Source organism: Protopterus annectens, chromosome 14.part0 (genome assembly GCF_019279795.1).
Source record: "Protopterus annectens isolate FY-2018-M chromosome 14.part0, PAN1.0, whole genome shotgun sequence".
NCBI classification, from domain to species: Eukaryota; Metazoa; Chordata; order Ceratodontiformes; family Protopteridae; genus Protopterus; species Protopterus annectens.
Genome location: NC_056748.1, coordinates 909,274,483 through 909,292,827, shown reverse-complemented (window position 1 = coordinate 909,292,827; position 18,345 = coordinate 909,274,483). Strand labels below are relative to the sequence as shown.

Here is an 18,345-nt window from a genome sequence, read left to right as displayed (position 1 = left end):
ACTAAAATCTTAGAGATTCTTTGTATCAGTTTATCCCTTTCATCACACTTTTTGATCACATCTGAAGCACAGGGGCCAAAAACTAAATCTCTATCAAAGGATTATTTAAAATCTCATTTTTATCATCTAGGAGGTTCTGAAAATAGTACCAGTGGCCAAAACCCTTGAAGAAGTATTAACAGAGTCATACACAAACTGTATACAATGAATAGCAACTTAAACAATAGAAGAAATTAAATTTAAAGCACATTTTCCTCACAGGAAGAAACAGTAGCCAAAACATCCCTCATACTTTCACAATTAATCAGGACAAACCTTAACATACCAGTCTGACAATTCAAAATTCTGAAGATCAAAGATGCAGAAGCATACACCTTTTCTCACACTTATCAATAATCTTCTGATCTTTATCAGAAACAGTAGGATTGAAGTTAAAGTGTTTAGCAGCAGAAGGATTAACAAAAGCTACAGCTGCTGGGTCAGGTTTGGAAAGAGTATATAAAAACTTAAAAGACTGAGAAACTTTATACGTCCTGTCTGCCTTTTTAGGAGCAGTTATCAGTAAAACTGCAGGCAGTAAGACACACATCCTCTAAGGCAGACAAAACTGTCCTGTCTAGATTTAGAATCTTGAATCTCTTCAGGAAAGGAAGTATTCCTCTTTCTTTTACCAGAAACTAACTTACAAGAAGGATCAACAGCCTGAATTAAACCCTGATCCATAGCCATTAACTACTCCTGGCTAAGGAAATTTGAGGAGAAGAAGATACTTACTTTTCTGCTTCTTTTTGCCAGGAAATATGGGGCCAGCATTGTTATTAGTGGCAGCAACAGCTTCCCTAGGGATGGCACAACATTCTGACAAAACAAGGAAGCCTTCCCTGGACTGACAACAGTGGCTCTCCCTTGCCCACCAAGGGGACCCCAACAGCCACAGAGGATGTGACTAACCCTCGGTCTACAGTGGCTGTAGATGCTACACCACAGGGATTCAGGGTAAAAGAGGAGTGGTCTGTGGTACAACAAATGGCTACAGCAAAGTCAGACACCTGAAACTCAGGCAAATTGCTAGTCTGCTGCGGTGGCAAAGACTGTTCACTCAACTTTTTTTTTTTGTGGCGGGTATAAGTACAGACCATCGGCCTGACAGTCCGGTCCATAGTCAAGGCGAAAATGGTGCCTGTTTCCTACGGAAAACAAGCAGCAAATGCCAGTAAAAATAAATGTCTTTAAAAAGTCACTTTCCCCCCCAACAAACACAGTAAAAAAACACTCCAATACTATCACTATGCCAGCCTCACAAAATATAATAAACAATTTCTCCACAAGAAAAAAATGGTTTTCAGTTACTTTAAAAAAACTGTCAGGAAATAGAGCTTCTGTTTAAAAGTACAGTACATTCTCATGGCAGCCCACTAAAACACAAACTCCCAGCTTTAAAATAATTTTCCTGAGCGGGAAATTATAAACAATGAGCAAAATTATTAAATGGAAGTTTTTTTCCAGCAAAGAAAACTTATCTGCCCAGCATAGGAATAGCACAAGCTGATTGTCGATCCTTGAAAGTCTCAGAGGAGCACACTCTTCAGAGGCAGTAAAGCTCTGAATGGTTTGTCACTCAGACTTGTCTTTTAGTCAGGTTTGCCTGAGCCGCCTGACAGTTTGGGTGTGTGGAAGGTGTGCTTAAACTTTGGAAGCTGGCTGACTGTTGCATCCTTGGTAGGATATAGGTCCATATAGCTAAGACTAATGCAGCAGTGATCAATATGATAATGCATCTTGTGATTTCATTGCCAATAACAAAAAACTAATGCAGATATAAAAATGTGAACACATTCTGAAATAGTATGGACATAATGGTGATCAGACAATGACCATATAGTTACCCAAACTATTTTACTTATTTAGCTTATTTATAGGACCCAGTTAAGACTGCCAATTTTGTGTGGGCGCTCGTGCGTCTGTACGACTACTTTTTATTATAAACATATTTCCACCCCAAGTTATTATTATGCATATCAAATATAGTCCATTAGTGCAGGTATATAAAATGAGAACAAATTAGGTAGATTAAGAACTCTAGAAGTAACTTATAAATAAGTTCATTTAAGGAGAGGTGACACTAGTCCCTCGACATGAAGACTTCTTACCACGGGAAACTGATGAGTTTCTAAAGTGGGAATCTAATTCAGAACCCAAAGATATATCCAAAATACCACTGAAAAGTTATGAGTAGGGGACCCAAGTAGCCATCTTGCAAATGCCTCAAGTGGCAATATTCTCGAAAAAAAAAAAACCCACTGTTCTGGCAGCTGTTACAATGAGCCCTAATATGTCATTGTCTTCCATGCCTTCTACAGTAGAATAAAATGCACTTAAGCTAGCCATTTGCAAATTATTTGTTTGGTGTATGGCATATTTCTAAACTTCTCTGCTTAAGAATTCTGGACAAAGCCAAAAATAATTGGGGGACGACGACAAAGGACCAAAATCAGGGACAATTTTCAATCATTACTCCTGTTCACTTAAATTAATAAAATAACAGGTGTTACTGTGTACAAAATGCATGTTGATGCAAATAAAAATTAAATGCTCATATCTAGCATTAAAGGCAGAATGCGATCCTCAGCAATTTACCAGAAAAGCAAAAATATTAAGAGAGACGAAGTAAAAATTCAGGGAAAGCTGAGACATCGCCAGCCGACTGAAAAAGAAGTGTAACAGCGTTACAGCGTTCTATCATTTATTTATTTATTTGCAGTTGGTTTACCAGGATAGTCCATTGGGCCAAAAGAACCCGTTTTCAATGGAGTCCTGGGGAGAAAAGCTCCAAATACAGACAAAAACAGGTACATGCAAAAATTACAATAATACTTATACAGAGTAAAAGATAAAAACATTTAATACATTTAGGTTCAAAAATTCAAGAAGCATTCAAAACAATGCAATCTGATGTGGAATAAATGTCAGGGAATAAGTTAAAAGAGTAATGTTTTATGCATTCAAAAAAGTTGTATAGACTTGCATTACAGGGTAGGTATTCTAAGGGAACGTAAGCTTAGATAGGAAGAGTTATGTATCGTATATGGGAAGAAGAATGGGAAGAAGAATGGGATAACATAGAATTATGAGGGGAGGGAGCAAGAACAATCCCATTGGGATCTTAGGTATGAATGAAGAGATTTTTGAACATGTACTGGTTAGAGGAGGTACGAATGGATGGTGGAAGTGAATTCCAGAGACGAGCAAGAGTAAAAGATAGTAGGTGCTTACCTGGGGGATGAGATGGTTTATGTACTTGTAGTAGGTTTTGATTGTTAGACCTTAAGACTCTGTTAGGTAGGTGCATTTTGAAGGCGGAAGACAGGGAGGGACAGAGAGAGGGGCTGAGGATGAGCTTATAAGCAAAAGTCAGCTGTATATATATGAGTTGATTCGGTAATTCGAGCCAGTTTAGTTTATGGAGAGAGGAACAGTGATGAGTAGTGGACCTATGGCTATTGGCGAATTTGGCAATTTTGTTATAGCAGGAGGAAAGCTGTTTTTTTAGAGAAGTCTGAAGATTGGTCCATAATGGAGCCCCATAGAGAAGAGAGGGGATGAGAAAAGAGGAAGCGAGTGTGATTTTGGAATCTTTGGCATCTGCTCTTACAGACTGTAACTATATATATATATATATATATATATATATATATATGTATACACACATCCTATAACACAACCAGTCTTTTTTACTAGCCTCTCCCATCCATATACAGAGTTTTGGGACACTGCTCAACCCTCACCTCTATACTTCTAATATAAATCTAATGACAGCCAAATATATAAAAGTATCTACGAACCTACCCCACACCTCTTAACTGCACTCTTAACATTTTCTGTCCTAGCTAGTTCCTTTTCTCACCTCCATTTCTCTGAATTTCTAAGCACTAATCACATGATCTATAATCTGTTTGACAAACCCAATAGTACACCTCTTCAGATGCTCAATGTTCAATACATAATAATGGATAAGTATCTTTTGTAATGTAACAGCTGCTTTTGTTTCATGTGAATGTAATCTCATTAGCAAACATGTAACTGTTAATGTTTATCATTTAATGTCTGTTCATGCATATTACCGAATGTTTGTTTAAAAATGTTTGTAATATGCTGGAGCCTTTTTTTTCCATGGGCCTTGGCTGAAAAGGCTTTTTTGACTAAACCTAGGTGGGCAAACCTGGTAAACAAAAGCAAAATAATAAAAAAAAAAATTATATACACACACACACACCCGCACACATATATACGTACAAAGACAGACACACTACTACTACTAATACAGACTGCATATGTTTGATAAGGGTATTGTTTAGATTGTATAAAGATAAGTACCACTAATATCAAGCCCCTACATACTTTTTTCTGGTAACAGGCAATACAAGCACAAAGGCTTTGCTGAACAACATGCCATTTGGAAATAGAATCTCATCAGCCTTGTGTATAAATTTTGTTGAAAATAAAAATCAAATCATCCACTGTAAAATGATCATATTTACTTTATATCACAGTAAAATAATAAAAAAAATCTACTAGAGAATTCAACTACCAGTGGACTTGTTAAAGGACTGTAAATGGGAAACACAGGATTGGTTTATAGACCTGGTAATGTCAAGCTCAACTTACTGGTTTATCCTTGATTGTTGGACTTGAGACACACAAATACAATTTCCCATCTTCCTCCAAGCAGGCATCTATTAGTGACTGCACCGAGCTTTCTTCTTGGAACAGCAGAAAGGCATAGCCTAGAAAAGAAAAATAATCACAGCCATGTTAATTAAGTAATATTTTAAATAAAGAGCTGAATATCTGTTAAGATCATTCACTATTATGGACTACTGAAAGGGGCTTAATGCATCAAACAGACCTGTTGTTTTGTAAGGGGAACTGATCTATTAACAGCTACAAAGTACGTACAATTTTAAGAATTTCAAGCAAACAGTTGCACTGACATGACAAAATGCATGCCAGGAAATTGTAAAATGTCATCAGATTTTCCTGTTAGTAGGCACTTAATCCAAAATTTACAAAAAAATCTCAAATTACATCAGATATATATAATTAAAATTTTATAAATATTTCTAAGTGATATCAAAATAGTAAATAATAAAAAAAAAATGCAAAGCATTAATTAAAAAATAACACTAAAGCATCAAGTCTTAATCTCTGACTCAATGTGTGATGTTCTGGTAGGGATGCATGACTGAGAAGTTGATTCCTGTATGACCATATGTGGTCATTTATCTCAGTTGCCTGCCCACTGGTGCAGCAGTAGAAGGTTTGCTTGTAATGCTAGTGATCTGGGGTAGGTTACAGAGCTGGGAAGCTGGAAGGCTGCCAGGCAAGGATGATGGGTTTGACAGGGTTGTGAAACACTTGCCTACATCAGGAAGGGAGTCAGACAGGTTACAGACACTGTGCTTCCCTCTGGTGGAAACTGAAGAGAAACACACGGTCATATGTGCGTGCACAGACCTGGCAATCAAGTATCTTAGCATGTCATGATGGAATGTGCACGCACACTCGTTATGCTAGTGCTTGTGACACTATGGGGAACCTGAAAGGGCTTAACAAAATATCCCATCTACAGGAATGAATGACACTGTACCAGGATGCCTTGACCTCTTCTTACCCCTCAAAGACTAAACATTTCTTCTACGTACGGTCCCAGGCTGGTAGCTCCAGTTTTGGGGAGTACACTCAGGACAAGAAGATAAGAGATCAATGGACAGGAACCAGTGACAGCTGATTTCACTATGGCAGTAGGGAAGAAAACAAAAATATTTAAAAAGTGTACCTCATTTGACTGCTATCTCATGTCTACAGCTCAATGTGCACCTGAAAAGGGCCCTAGTAGTTCATTCACATGTAAACATGTTTAACAAAACATCCAATGGAGAGACAGCCGTCACACTAATGGACAGACTCTCACTTAGGCTTTTTAACTTTTTCAGAAGCTTCACTGCAGGCTACAGAACTACAGAAAACATATACTTGCAGGAAGTGCAAGTATTATGTAAGTTAATAAAGACTACAGTAATTATAATTTATGTCAGTTTTGTCGATTATGTGGCTACAAAAGACGGAAAGCTTTTCAGCAGTTCAGGAGGTCAGCTAATGCAAACCACTTCAATAGTGTTGGGGTCAGACTTGGCAAAACTCACTCATTTTTGCCAAGATAAAGGAGGATATGACCAACGCATTAATTAATCTGACATGGGAAGCTTCAGACTGAAACAGAAGTGATGTTTGCAAATTCAAATACGGAACGAAAAATGTCACACACTTAAACATCTGACAGCCTACAAAACAAAAGCTGACTCATACAATTATGCTCAATTCATAGAGAGTACCAGTATAATACAAGCAGAGGTCTACTCTACCAAATGTTTCTTCACTTTGAAATGTGGTTCTCAGTGCACAAAACATGCAGCATGCCAATATGAAAATTCCCATCGTCATCGGACTATTTTTTTGATGACAATGTACTAAATCATATTAAAAATGTATGCAGTGTGAAAGGAAAAATTAATCAGAACACAATAAATTAAAACACTCAGTGTGTTTTTCTACTCCTAGGATGAGAGAACTGCATCAAATAACTAGTAACAGCACTAACATCAAATTTGCTGTTCACAACAAGAATTAAATTTTTTTTGGGGGGGGCGGGCAATGTGTTAAGATATAGATGTAGTTCCGGTTTTTTGCACAAATCCACATCTGCATGAAAAAGTAAAATAAAACTCCCTTGGTGACACCTTTCAGAATGTCCACTGGGGTAAGACCACTCAGAAGCCGAATGAATTAACACACTTGTTTCATCCTTCTCTAGGGAAAAAGGAAAGGGTTGTTGGGCCATGATTCCTTTTTCTTGCATTCAATGGAGGAAGACTCTGAACCTCAAATTTCGGGGGAGGGGGTCACCCACGGGAAATTGTGTCCTCTGTTGCACATGTCTACTATCAGGGACTTCACGGGAGATTAAATATTTTTAGACATATCATAAGCTTTGAGAGGTCTTCTGGGAGAGGAGTCTGAGGCTCTGGGGTTAGAGCAGGTCTTTTTGTGGCCTCTTTGGGGATATTTTACCTTACAAATGTAATGACAGTTAGGCTTGCTACAGCATCTGTGCTAAGGACTGCTCCATACAGAGTGCACCAGCAAGAGGTACAATGGCACAAGACTTGCTGACGGCAGCACCAAAAAGGCCCACTGACCAGCTTATGAACCAAATGGTGCGATGGTGTACTTGCCAATGATAAGCAGGCGTCAGAAGATGCCTGCAGATATAGTTGGGATTCTGACATCAGTTACCGGGAAAAGCCAGAGTTTGTAGCAAGTTCTGGGTTAGTGCTGCTGAATACTGGGGTCACTACAAGATAGAAAGGGGTAGGCTGATGAATACAGAATATACTAGGTGCTGGGGAGGATAGGCATCAGGTCTGCTGGCATAACAAAGGGCAAGGCAATTTGAAGCATGATCAACAATGGAACAGGCTTGTTCACATTCAAGTGGACTGGTTATAACACTGAGCTGTATATGCCTGTGATGCATTAAGGAGTACAAAGGAGAAATGTAGAAAATGGAGGCTTCACAAAGTCTCTCTTTACCAAGAGGTCAGAAGACTACATGGACATTTATTTTCTTCTGAACAAACAGAGCATTGACCCACTCCTTAAAATCAACTTTTGAGCAGAGAGTGTGGAGTGAAACCATCTACTGGTGCTGGGAGACTTCTGGGGGCTGTACTTGTGGCTCAAGACAAATATTCTCCATAAATTTATTTGATGCTAGGGTTGTTGGCATAACCTGATACCACAGTCATGACTGAAATTGGGCTCATTGCCAAAGCAAGAGCTGACACCTGAGGAGGTAGGTCTGCTGTACCGCAATGGGCACTGTCTTTGAAGCCAATGTTAAACATGATGAATCATAGACTAAGTATTTTAGTGATATTTTACCAGATCATTTGATTATTCAAAGTGCCCTTGTTGGGTTAGAATCAGTTTTGACATGGCTTTTCCTTGCCTAAAAGAGGCTACTGCACATTAAATTACAAAAGTTTTTCCTTGTCTCTTGATGCCTGGTGAAAACTCTGGGAAATCTGGAAGTTAGAGGTGATACGCTACTCAATGAAGCAGAATAAGCACTTGGAATGACTTCTGCTGGATGCTGCTAACCTGCCACATGAGCAGGATTTGAATAAGAACTTTGGTACTATGTGCCATTATAGAAACAGGCCATGTGCCTGTAAGGCAATACTGGTTGGAGAAAGGGAAAGGAAAAACTAGTAAAGCACACAAGAACATGAAAAAGATAATACAAAAAGGGAGTTATCTGAAGGAACAATACTTGTAAACATAAAAAAAAAAAAAAAAAAATTCAAAAGGCAAGCTTTCCCTGAAAAAAATAATAAATTCACATTTATAACAGCTTGAAGACATCTTCTGTCACCCATTTAAGTTGTGACAATTAAAAACAAGGGAAATGGGAGTCAAGGGCAGGTCTGAAAAATTCCATGTGTCAAGCAGTTATAAAATCTCTGCAACACACAGACATATTACTTGCCAAAGGTGCACCACAATGTTCTTCAAACTACCTATGATAACATACATCATGTTCCTGTCCCCTATTTTTCACCTCTCTCGCTCTCTCCATTGTCATCAAATTAAAATTACAGAATCACTTTGGTGAAACCGTTGTAAATATGTTCACATATGTACTTCATTTTGTAATATACACACAAGCCTTTTCCTGTAACTACTACATATATATATATATATATATATATATATATATATATATATATATATACACACATATATATATATATATATATATATATATATATATATATATATACACACATATATATATATATATATATGCACATCTTGTGTATTATGTCCCTTAATTATTCCTAACATTCTTGTGCAGCAGTATTACTGCTGCACAGGTTAAAACAACACTGCCCAAGGCCAAGAATACAGCTTCCATGGGACCTGACAATATCACTGGCTGTGTTCTACATGAACTACAGAGTGAACTGGCACCTCACCTGTGGGCCCTGTTCAATCACAGTCTCATCTCAGGCTTTGCCCCTGCTGAATGGTGCACTGCTACAGTCATCCCTCTCCACAAAGACGGAGTGACTACAGACCCTGGGAACTACTGCCCCATTAGCCTGAAGTGTCTGATATGCAAAGCTATGGAACGCATCATCATGGACCTAATAAATAAGGATATAGGGATTCTCCAAACTCTGGATCCCACAAAGTTTGGTTTTGTGAAGGGTAGATCATGCCTGCTCAACTTGGTCGACTTTTTTGATTCAGTCACCAGAGCTGAGGATGAAGGCAAGGTGATTCATATAGCCTACCTTGATGTGGCCAAGGCGTTTGATACCACTGGCCATTCATTAATCATAGACAAACTCACTAAGCTAGGCATCAACCCCTGTATCACTAGATGGGTTGCAAACTGGCTCATAGATAGAACCCACAGTAGGTGACTCCAAGTCAGACTGCCGACCAGTCACAAGTAGGGTCCCACATGGTTCGGTCCTGGGTCCTCTCCGGTTTGGTATCTACTGCACCGAAGTCCAGGCCAACACAAAGAGTCTCTAGCTGACAAATTTCTCAGATGATTGCAAGTTGGGAGCTATTATTAACTCAACAAGTGATGTTGACATCCGATAGAAAGACCTCACTGAGACCAACGACTGGTGTCAGAACCATGGCCTTAAGCTCAATGCCAAAAAATGTGTCGTCATCCCCTTTGGGAAAAACCTGGTTCCCATGAATTACCACATCGATGGTAGTCCACTGAACACAGAATGTGTTATGAAAGATCTGGGAATGTAGGTTGACAGCAGCCTCTCTTTTGACCACCACATTGCCAATGTGGTCAGAAAGTCCATCTATGTGGCATATCTCATTACTAAGGGCTTTGGATCCAGGAAGAAAAAGGTCATTGTCTCCCTCTACTCTTCCCTCATCAGAGTATAATGCCCCATTTGGCATGTACCTCACTAGACACCTGCAACAACTGCTGAGGTCACAAAAATACCTCACAAAGAAGATCCTGGGCCTTAAACACTTGCCCTATATGGACAGACTCAAAAAAACTCCAAATATTCTCCGTCTCATATCACCTACTTAGAGGCAATCTCTACTTGACATACAAAGCCATGTCTGATTCAGCTCTGTTAGAAATGCTACAGCTAAAGAAATCCCAATGGTCCAGTGACCTCAACCTCATTACCACAATCAACAGAATGTGCTGGAGGGACAGGTTTATAACCCAGAGACTGCCCTTGCTATGGAATAGACTTCCCATACATGTCAAACAGAGCACCTCACTGGCCCACCAAGAGAAACCTTGATGAGTGGATGGGAAAGAAAATTCACCCCGGGGATCACTCCAGTGGCTCTACTCGACAGAGGCATGGGGAGCTAAGGTCGGGTGGCACGATGTCAGGGTAATCCTATGGGCTAGGTTTATAAAGGCTCCAGGGCCATTAGCCCAGTACACACCTAAGAACCTATTTGAGATAAAACCAATTTTTATACATTAATAACATAACTTGTTATTTTCTTTGCATTTTTCTCTTTGAGCCTCAGATGAAACGGGGTTCAGTGCCCAGTTGTACTATCACAGTCAGTAAATGTAATAAATAAAATAATGCTACCAATACTATACATCTACTTTGGTCATGTCTGAAGTTGGACACTGATTTTACAAAAATGCCCTGCCTGGAACCCTGCTGCAGACTGGCACAGGCTCTAAAGAAATGTCCATGTACATAGACTTATTAAAGTAGCACATGGAGAGCTTTGGGACACCTCCATTTTTCTGCCTTTCTCCTCTATACTCCTTAATGCATCACAGGCATACTTGCACAGTGTTAGCCATGTCCAGCTGCCTATTCCACTGTCATGCATTTGGGGATATCTGTTTTCTTGTTTCCAACTCAGCTTGGTGCTCTCACCCTGAGTTAAGATTATCTACTACCATAAGATAAACATTTTAAAACACAAGCTGGACCTCACTTTAGGTATGCTGATATGCATTAACGACTGTGAAACATATGCCCAAACCTACAAATTTCTGGCTTTTTGATTTTGTTGTATGGTTAACGACTTATGAGTCACTTCCATTTTTTTCAGCCACTGTGCTCACACACTACATTTTTTCGTTGTAATTTACATATATATCACACTGCCCTGAAAAAGGCTGATGGGAAACTTTGCAAACAATTCCCCAAATATAGTTATATTTTCGGTCAGTAAAAACTGGGCTCCTCATCTACATGCAGATGTGATACTACATATCTGTTAAGTCCATGCATGTCTGGTGGGTATGTGAAACCACACCTTATCTATGACCTGAAAACCAACACAGTATATTTTTCACTATTATTTTAGTGTTAGGCTTATGTCTTCACGGAGCCAGTACTACAGTGCACATGCCAAAAAAGAATGACATCAGGTTAAAGCAGTATCTTGTTAGCTCACTCCTTTACTATGCCATCCATTCGGTCATAAATGCCACACATCCTCAAAATACCCTGATTAGAACTTGCTGCAGATTGGCACAGATTCTGAATTATTTGCTGCCGCTTGGCCTTTATTTATGTATATTTGCTGACTGGGGTACACTAACAGTACCAGACCCAACTTTCCTCAAAGGCCCAGGGAGAAAAGCTCTAAAAAAGAATTAATTACACAGGCAGTAACTTTTCAAAAGATAAAATACATAGGTAGTTTAATATGGTATACATGAAAACAGGAGTAGCAAAAATAAGCTCCAAAAGATAAAAACACATGGACTGAAGCATATTACACATTCGCACAAACATAGGAATAGCAGTACAGTGAAACTGAAGTAATAAAATCAAAGTAGATCAGCAAATTAATGAGGTGAGACATTTGCTATTGTGTCTAAAATTGAAATAATGTTCCACAATGCAGTACAGTGTTAACAGAATAAGAGATGTAGGCTATAGAGTGGGATCAGTCAAGTGGATGAGAGCAGTGGAAGAACAGACAAGAATAGGCATTTTACTTTTACGCTGTTTTGCAAATGTCTCCAACATCTGCTGAGGAGACTCAAATCACCTTGTATTGTCACCATACTTATAAGAAAGGTACTTTACTGCTGATATACAATGTGCATTTTGTCTTACTGTTTTATTCAATGAGGAAAGCCAAAGTTTTTTTTATTTTTTCGTTACTCAAGAGAGGGACACTCCCGTTATGGGATGTTCCTTGTAACAAAGATGAAATAAGAATCAAAGTACTAGAATGCTGCTCATTTAAATGACGTGATGCTACTACTGCCTATCATCATTACTAACCTGACTGCCCATCAACAGCACACCAGCATGAGCAACGTTAAAAAACATACGTCTCCTGAGGGCCATGTCTTTTGGTCGAAGTTACAAAAGATAAAATGTTCAAAAGACTAATCTTGCTTTTATGCCAATTACCGGTAATTGTGGGGATTGGGAGTTTGCCCTTTCCCCAATGTAGTGCAATGTCTGAGTTGGAATATGCAAGTTCCAATGGATGTTCATTTTTTTGGCTGGTTCAATGTTTTAAAGTTCAATGTTTTGAATTTCAAACCTTTGTGCATTTGACGCATAGACATAGATCCAGCTATTTGTCATATAACTGTCTAGACAAAACTGCTATGTTGCTACACCGTTCACACATAGTGGAAACCTGTCCATAATAATAATGATAATAGTTCATCTTCCTGGGTGACACAAATAGGACCAATTAAGCAGCCAGAAAAAAAAAAGATATGTACTTTCAACATCTCTTCACCCAAACCATCAATATGCTTCCTTTGCACTATTTTTGACAATCGTACCAAATGGCTATAACATTCAACCCAAAATTGTAGTCCAGGACCTATGTCCAAATCAGTCACTGATCACTATCGCCATCTCCTGCACTGGACATCATCCTGTACACCCACCTACTTCACATCAAACCATAATGTCTTATAACTTCAAACTTCTAAATTCAACACTGTTCCTCTCTGATCTCTGACTGACGGACAGGAAACCACCTCTTCAAAGTGACTGACCCTAATTGTGCACTATCTGATTCCTGACTTCTTTCTAGCCATCCAAAATATGCTTACTCTGCTTAACACCAATCACATGAAAACACAAACTAATTTGCTTCATTTTGGCCAACTCATACACAAAATCCAGAGACAGGAGCCAGAACAGTTTTAACTTAGGCTCCCAATCAAACCTACAAAATTACAAGCAATATTAAAGCAAACAGGCAGGAAAAATGCTTACTGAAAATTCCTTTTAGAACGTTAACTCAGCAGCCCTTGAGTTTTTCTTGTCTTATGTATAAAACTCTTCCTTTGCTTAGACATCCACATTATACCTACTGATACACTCCATGACTACACCATATAACCCTGTCCCTCAGTACATCAGCACATTTTTCCCTTGCTCCCAAGCTTTCACATCACTAACACAATTACAAACTCAACTGCTCTACCCATTCTGCGAATGTCTCCCTCCCCTCATAACTACAATAATTCTGATATGCATCTGCAAAAACAAAATGTACACACTGCTACTCAAGCCAATTTACTAACTTCAGAGCTATTCAGACTATGAATGCTTTGCCACCATACCTCTCAACTGTCTGGATGTTTGTAAAATGGCCAGATTTTTGCCTCACATTTTTTTTTTAAACAGGAAACATTTTTATTAAATTATCATGTATGGCATAGGCCAGGGGTGTCCAACCTTTTGGCATGCTGGGGCCGCATTGAGTGAACAGAAATGGTCTTGGGGCCGCATATAAAATATATCATATAGTTAACTCTTTCGTTGCTCCGGAAGACCACAGTCGACCTCCTGGCTGTACTGTAGGTGTATTTGAACAATGAATAAATGTAATAACTGCCTAATATTTGCCTTAAAATTCTAATTCTCATTCTAATTCTCTAATCTAACAGTTAACTCTAACATCTTAGTTTATGTATATATGTGTGTGTGTATATATATATATATATATATATATATATATATATATATATATATTTTTTTTTTTTTTTTTTTACATATAAACAGATATTCACTACAGCACACACTAGCATTTCTCACTGGGAAAACCATTCCAGCAGTCCAGCTATGTAAAATGTCAACATCAGCAGTCCTACAATACTATAATCCACAAAAATAACCCAAAAAATTATCAATATAGTAAAGAATTCACATTACTGACTTAATAAAATAATTCTGAATAAGCTACAAGAGGGTCTCACCCAAACAAATAACTGGTGCCAGAAATATGGCCTCAAGCTAAATGTCAAAAAATGCATCATCCCCTTTGAGGAGAGTGATGTCCCCACAAATTATCACATTAATAACAATGTTGCAAGCACGCAATAAGTCGTATGGTACTTGGGCACCCAAGTTGATAGAAACCTGACTTTTGACCACCATGTTGTCTCCGTTGTAAGGAAAGCATTTTACATGGCCCACTTCATTAGTAAGGGTATCTCATCCAGGGACAAGGAGATCATCACATCCCTGTATTCTTCCTTTACAAGAGCCATTATTGAGTGCAGTGCCCCTTTTCGCATGTGCCTCAGCAAAACATCCTGCCAAAAGAAAGACTACAACCATTTCTGACAAAAAAGGTCAAAGGACTAAGTTCACTTAGTTATCCAAGCAGACTAAAAAGCTTCTTGCTTTCCTCTGTCTCTCACTGGCGCCTATAAATTTCATCAGTGGCTTGCTTTCCAGGCTAAGAAAGATCCTGCCTTAAGAGACTTCCTCTACCTCAGAAATACTGGCTTTACTTAAAACGCTCACTACAAAGACCACAGCCTTCACTGCAACATAAACAAGCCACTTTTTATGGACAGGTTCTTGAAACAAAAACCTTCAACTTCTGTAAAAAGCTCCTCTCATTATCAAACAATGTAGTTCAGCAACACGATGGCTGGATGGATAGCCATAAATGTAGTCCTTGGGTAAGTAGCATAGCCTTCATCAAACCAGATGGAAAATCCACATACTAACCTTTCCCAGCTGGATGGCTAACATTTAATATTGGTTACTCAAGTCTAGTTGCCCAAGAAGAGGGGCATGTTTAACTAAGAATTCCATTTGTAAAATTATATTCAGTATACATATTAAATCTCTCGCTCTTACACACACACACACACACACACACCCACACACCCACATAAAAAGCCCCTACTTGTAAAATAGGCAATCTTTGTAATTATAACTGTAAAAAAAAAATGTTTTTAAGTTTATTCTGTACCTTAGTGATTCTCACTGTTACGAGATGTAATCTCTGCCATATTGTATGAGTACTACATCCATAATTTGCTGTCTCTCTCTCATGTATTGTATTACATTGTTTTGTGTTTTTTTTGGCGCTTTTCTCCCCGGGTCTCTGCTGAAAATGGACTAGTGTCCAGTCAGACTTTCCCAGTAAACAAATGTAAAATAAAATAAAATAAATAAAAATAAACTTCCCTCCAATCTAAAGCCATTTGACATTCGGACATTTTAATTTGTGCAGAAGTTACTCACAGACTGACAGTTTACTGAGCTGTAATGCTGACCTTCGCTTTTGAAAAAAACAAATTCCCAGACTTTGTCAATAGGTCAGTGTAGAGAGGATTATTTATTTATTATATATTTATTTATTTTTGGAAAACATCTTTAAAACTGTTAAAATGATTACACACCCAGAAACACAGAAAAGTTATTGTGATTATGTAAACCACAGACTGCTGCAAGAAATCAGTCACATTAGCACTCTATGCTTATGTCCGAACAGATGAATCATACCTGTCAATTCCAAAAGAAGTAAAGTAGCTTATTAGAAGGTTATTTGCAAGGTTACATGGCAGTTTATATTTGAAATAAGCAGAGATATTAAAAAGGCTCTGTTTTTCATAATTATGCCGAAAAGTCTTCCAAGGTAAATACAACTTCTGATTTAGTATAGAACCATACCTCTCAACCTTAGAGCAAGAATCTGGACAAAGCGAAAAATAAAAGTGGGACACAGGCCCAAAAATAGTTATGCATCACAGACACCATTGAAACAACTGTAGCTGCAAACATTATACATCACTTATAATCTTTCTATCCCATTATTGTCAGTTAAACATTATATGGCTCATTCAGTCCTGCCTTCTTTTGCATCAAAGAAAACCATGCTTTGAAATGACAAATGCATTAAAAATAATAAATAAAACACATTGCATCAACATCCTACAACTTCCTACCTACAAGCAACCACAGAGCTTTCACTGAAACTAGGGCTGCTTGTTTCCCCAGAATGACAGCTCTCCCTAATTAAGTCTTATGGTATACAATCTACCAGTATCTGGACTACCTGAAATAAATTATATTATGGCCTGTAAATTGAAAGTACACTTTGTTTAATTAAACCATATTTCTAAGCCCACTTACTATATTTTTTCAGTAACATCCCAATATCCATTTCCAGGTCACTTTACAAGACATTGGCAGTGGTAGACTTGACATCCTTCAGAACCCCACAGGCCCACGCTAATACATTGTCCATTAAATGCAAATATCCATCCACTGTAAATGGCAAGAAGCTATGTCTTAAAAAGTCTACTTCTGGCATGCATACCCAAGTATTAGGTTTTGAAACAAAGAAACATATTCTCCACAGACCGTAAGTCTCTGTCTTTAATAATCATCTACTGTTGCAGCACTCCCAACACATAAGCACACACATACACACTAAAATCTCCAACATTTAAAAATGACATTGTGCCCACTTGAATTGCCAGTACTGATGATCCGCCAAAGCTATGCTTACTGTTGTCCAATCTACCACTGCTTAGAACCCACCAATGAAAAAACAGTACTAGGTGCTTTTTTGTTTGTCTGAAAAAACAATACAACTTTATATGCTACAGTCCCACATAGTCAGTCCACTACTGACCCATTAACCCTAGGCTGCTGTCTCATTCTTACTCCCTGGAACTGCATTACCTTGGACAATTACTTTTATTTCCTAAGCAAAAGATACAAGTTGGAAGATGAGGCAAAAATTCAGACATTCTTTGAAAATCCATACAGTTAAGAGGTATGAGTTTCATGTTCAATACAACACTCTCCCGGTCAGGAAAGCTGCAATTTAATGAAAGTGTACTCTTAATGTACGATATATTTGTGAGCTAACTTGTTTGTGTTCAGTAGGTAGACTGATCATTGTTAGCCTCTTTGTGCATGCGTCTCTCTCTCTCTGTTATGCACACATATACACACACACACTCTTCTTCTACTTTCACGCACACAATTCTGCTTTCATGCATGCACTCACTCACACACTCCGTACCTACCTATTAACACAGGTAATTGCTGTCCCTTTCAAAGGCAACAGCGGCAAATCCATACACGAGTCCCTCTTCAGCGAGAACACACACACTGATTGTTCGGCGCAAAATAATGGCGTAAACACATTGGCCCTTTTTTGGCTCAAAAACAAAACTAGAAGGGTGCTTTGGCGCATGTACACACCAACATTAGCGTTACAGGTCACAGGAGCGAAAAACACAAAACAAAAAAAGTGTTTTGGGGCATGCGTACATCGATGTTGCCGTTAGAGGTTGAGGGCCGCATGGAAGAGCTCTGAGGGCCGCAGGTTGGACACATCTAGCATAGGCAATCTTACATTTACATAAATGAAAATAAACAATACCGACAAAATCTCGGTTGCAAACATTATACATTACAATCCATGCTGAAACAACTGTAGCTGCAATTATACATCACTTATAACATACTCAGTCATTGTAACACAACCATTACATAGTTCACTCAAATCCTGCCTTCCTTTTAAATCTCATTCCTCCTCTAAATGCATTAATCCCACACTTCCCATTTTTTCCTATGTAATTTGCTCCTACATTTTCTAAAGATACCAGTTCCAGTTGTTTTATCTCTGTTGCTATCTTTGCAACTTCTAGTAAAGTTCATTTAGATTTTGATTTCCATTTTCTATTGGCAGCCATAATAATTAAACTCAGCAAGGCCTTACTATGTCTAAGCAATTCGATTCTGTATTGTAGCTCAAGAAAATCATTTCCTTAATTACACTGATTTGCTCACCAAGCATCTCCAACAGAGCAGTCTGCAGGGACTCTTTAAAGTCTGCTAACTTATTAGACTCCCAGAACACATGTTCCCAGTTAGCTTTTTCTTCCCCATCACACCTCCAACATTTGCTATCTGAGGAAAAAATCTTTGGCGTCTACCTAGG

General features: G+C 38.4%; 1 protein-coding gene across 1 annotated transcript in view; it reads right to left on the bottom strand.

The window, feature by feature from the left end:
• Positions 1-18,345, bottom strand: part of CPEB3 (cytoplasmic polyadenylation element binding protein 3) — a 1,212,550-nt gene that overhangs the window by 207,015 nt on the left and 987,190 nt on the right. Inside the window, exon 7 of the mRNA XM_044056700.1 lies at positions 4,666-4,784. Within this exon, the coding sequence (XP_043912635.1) occupies positions 4,666-4,784 (119 nt within the window). The remainder of the gene's footprint in view (positions 1-4,665; positions 4,785-18,345) is intronic.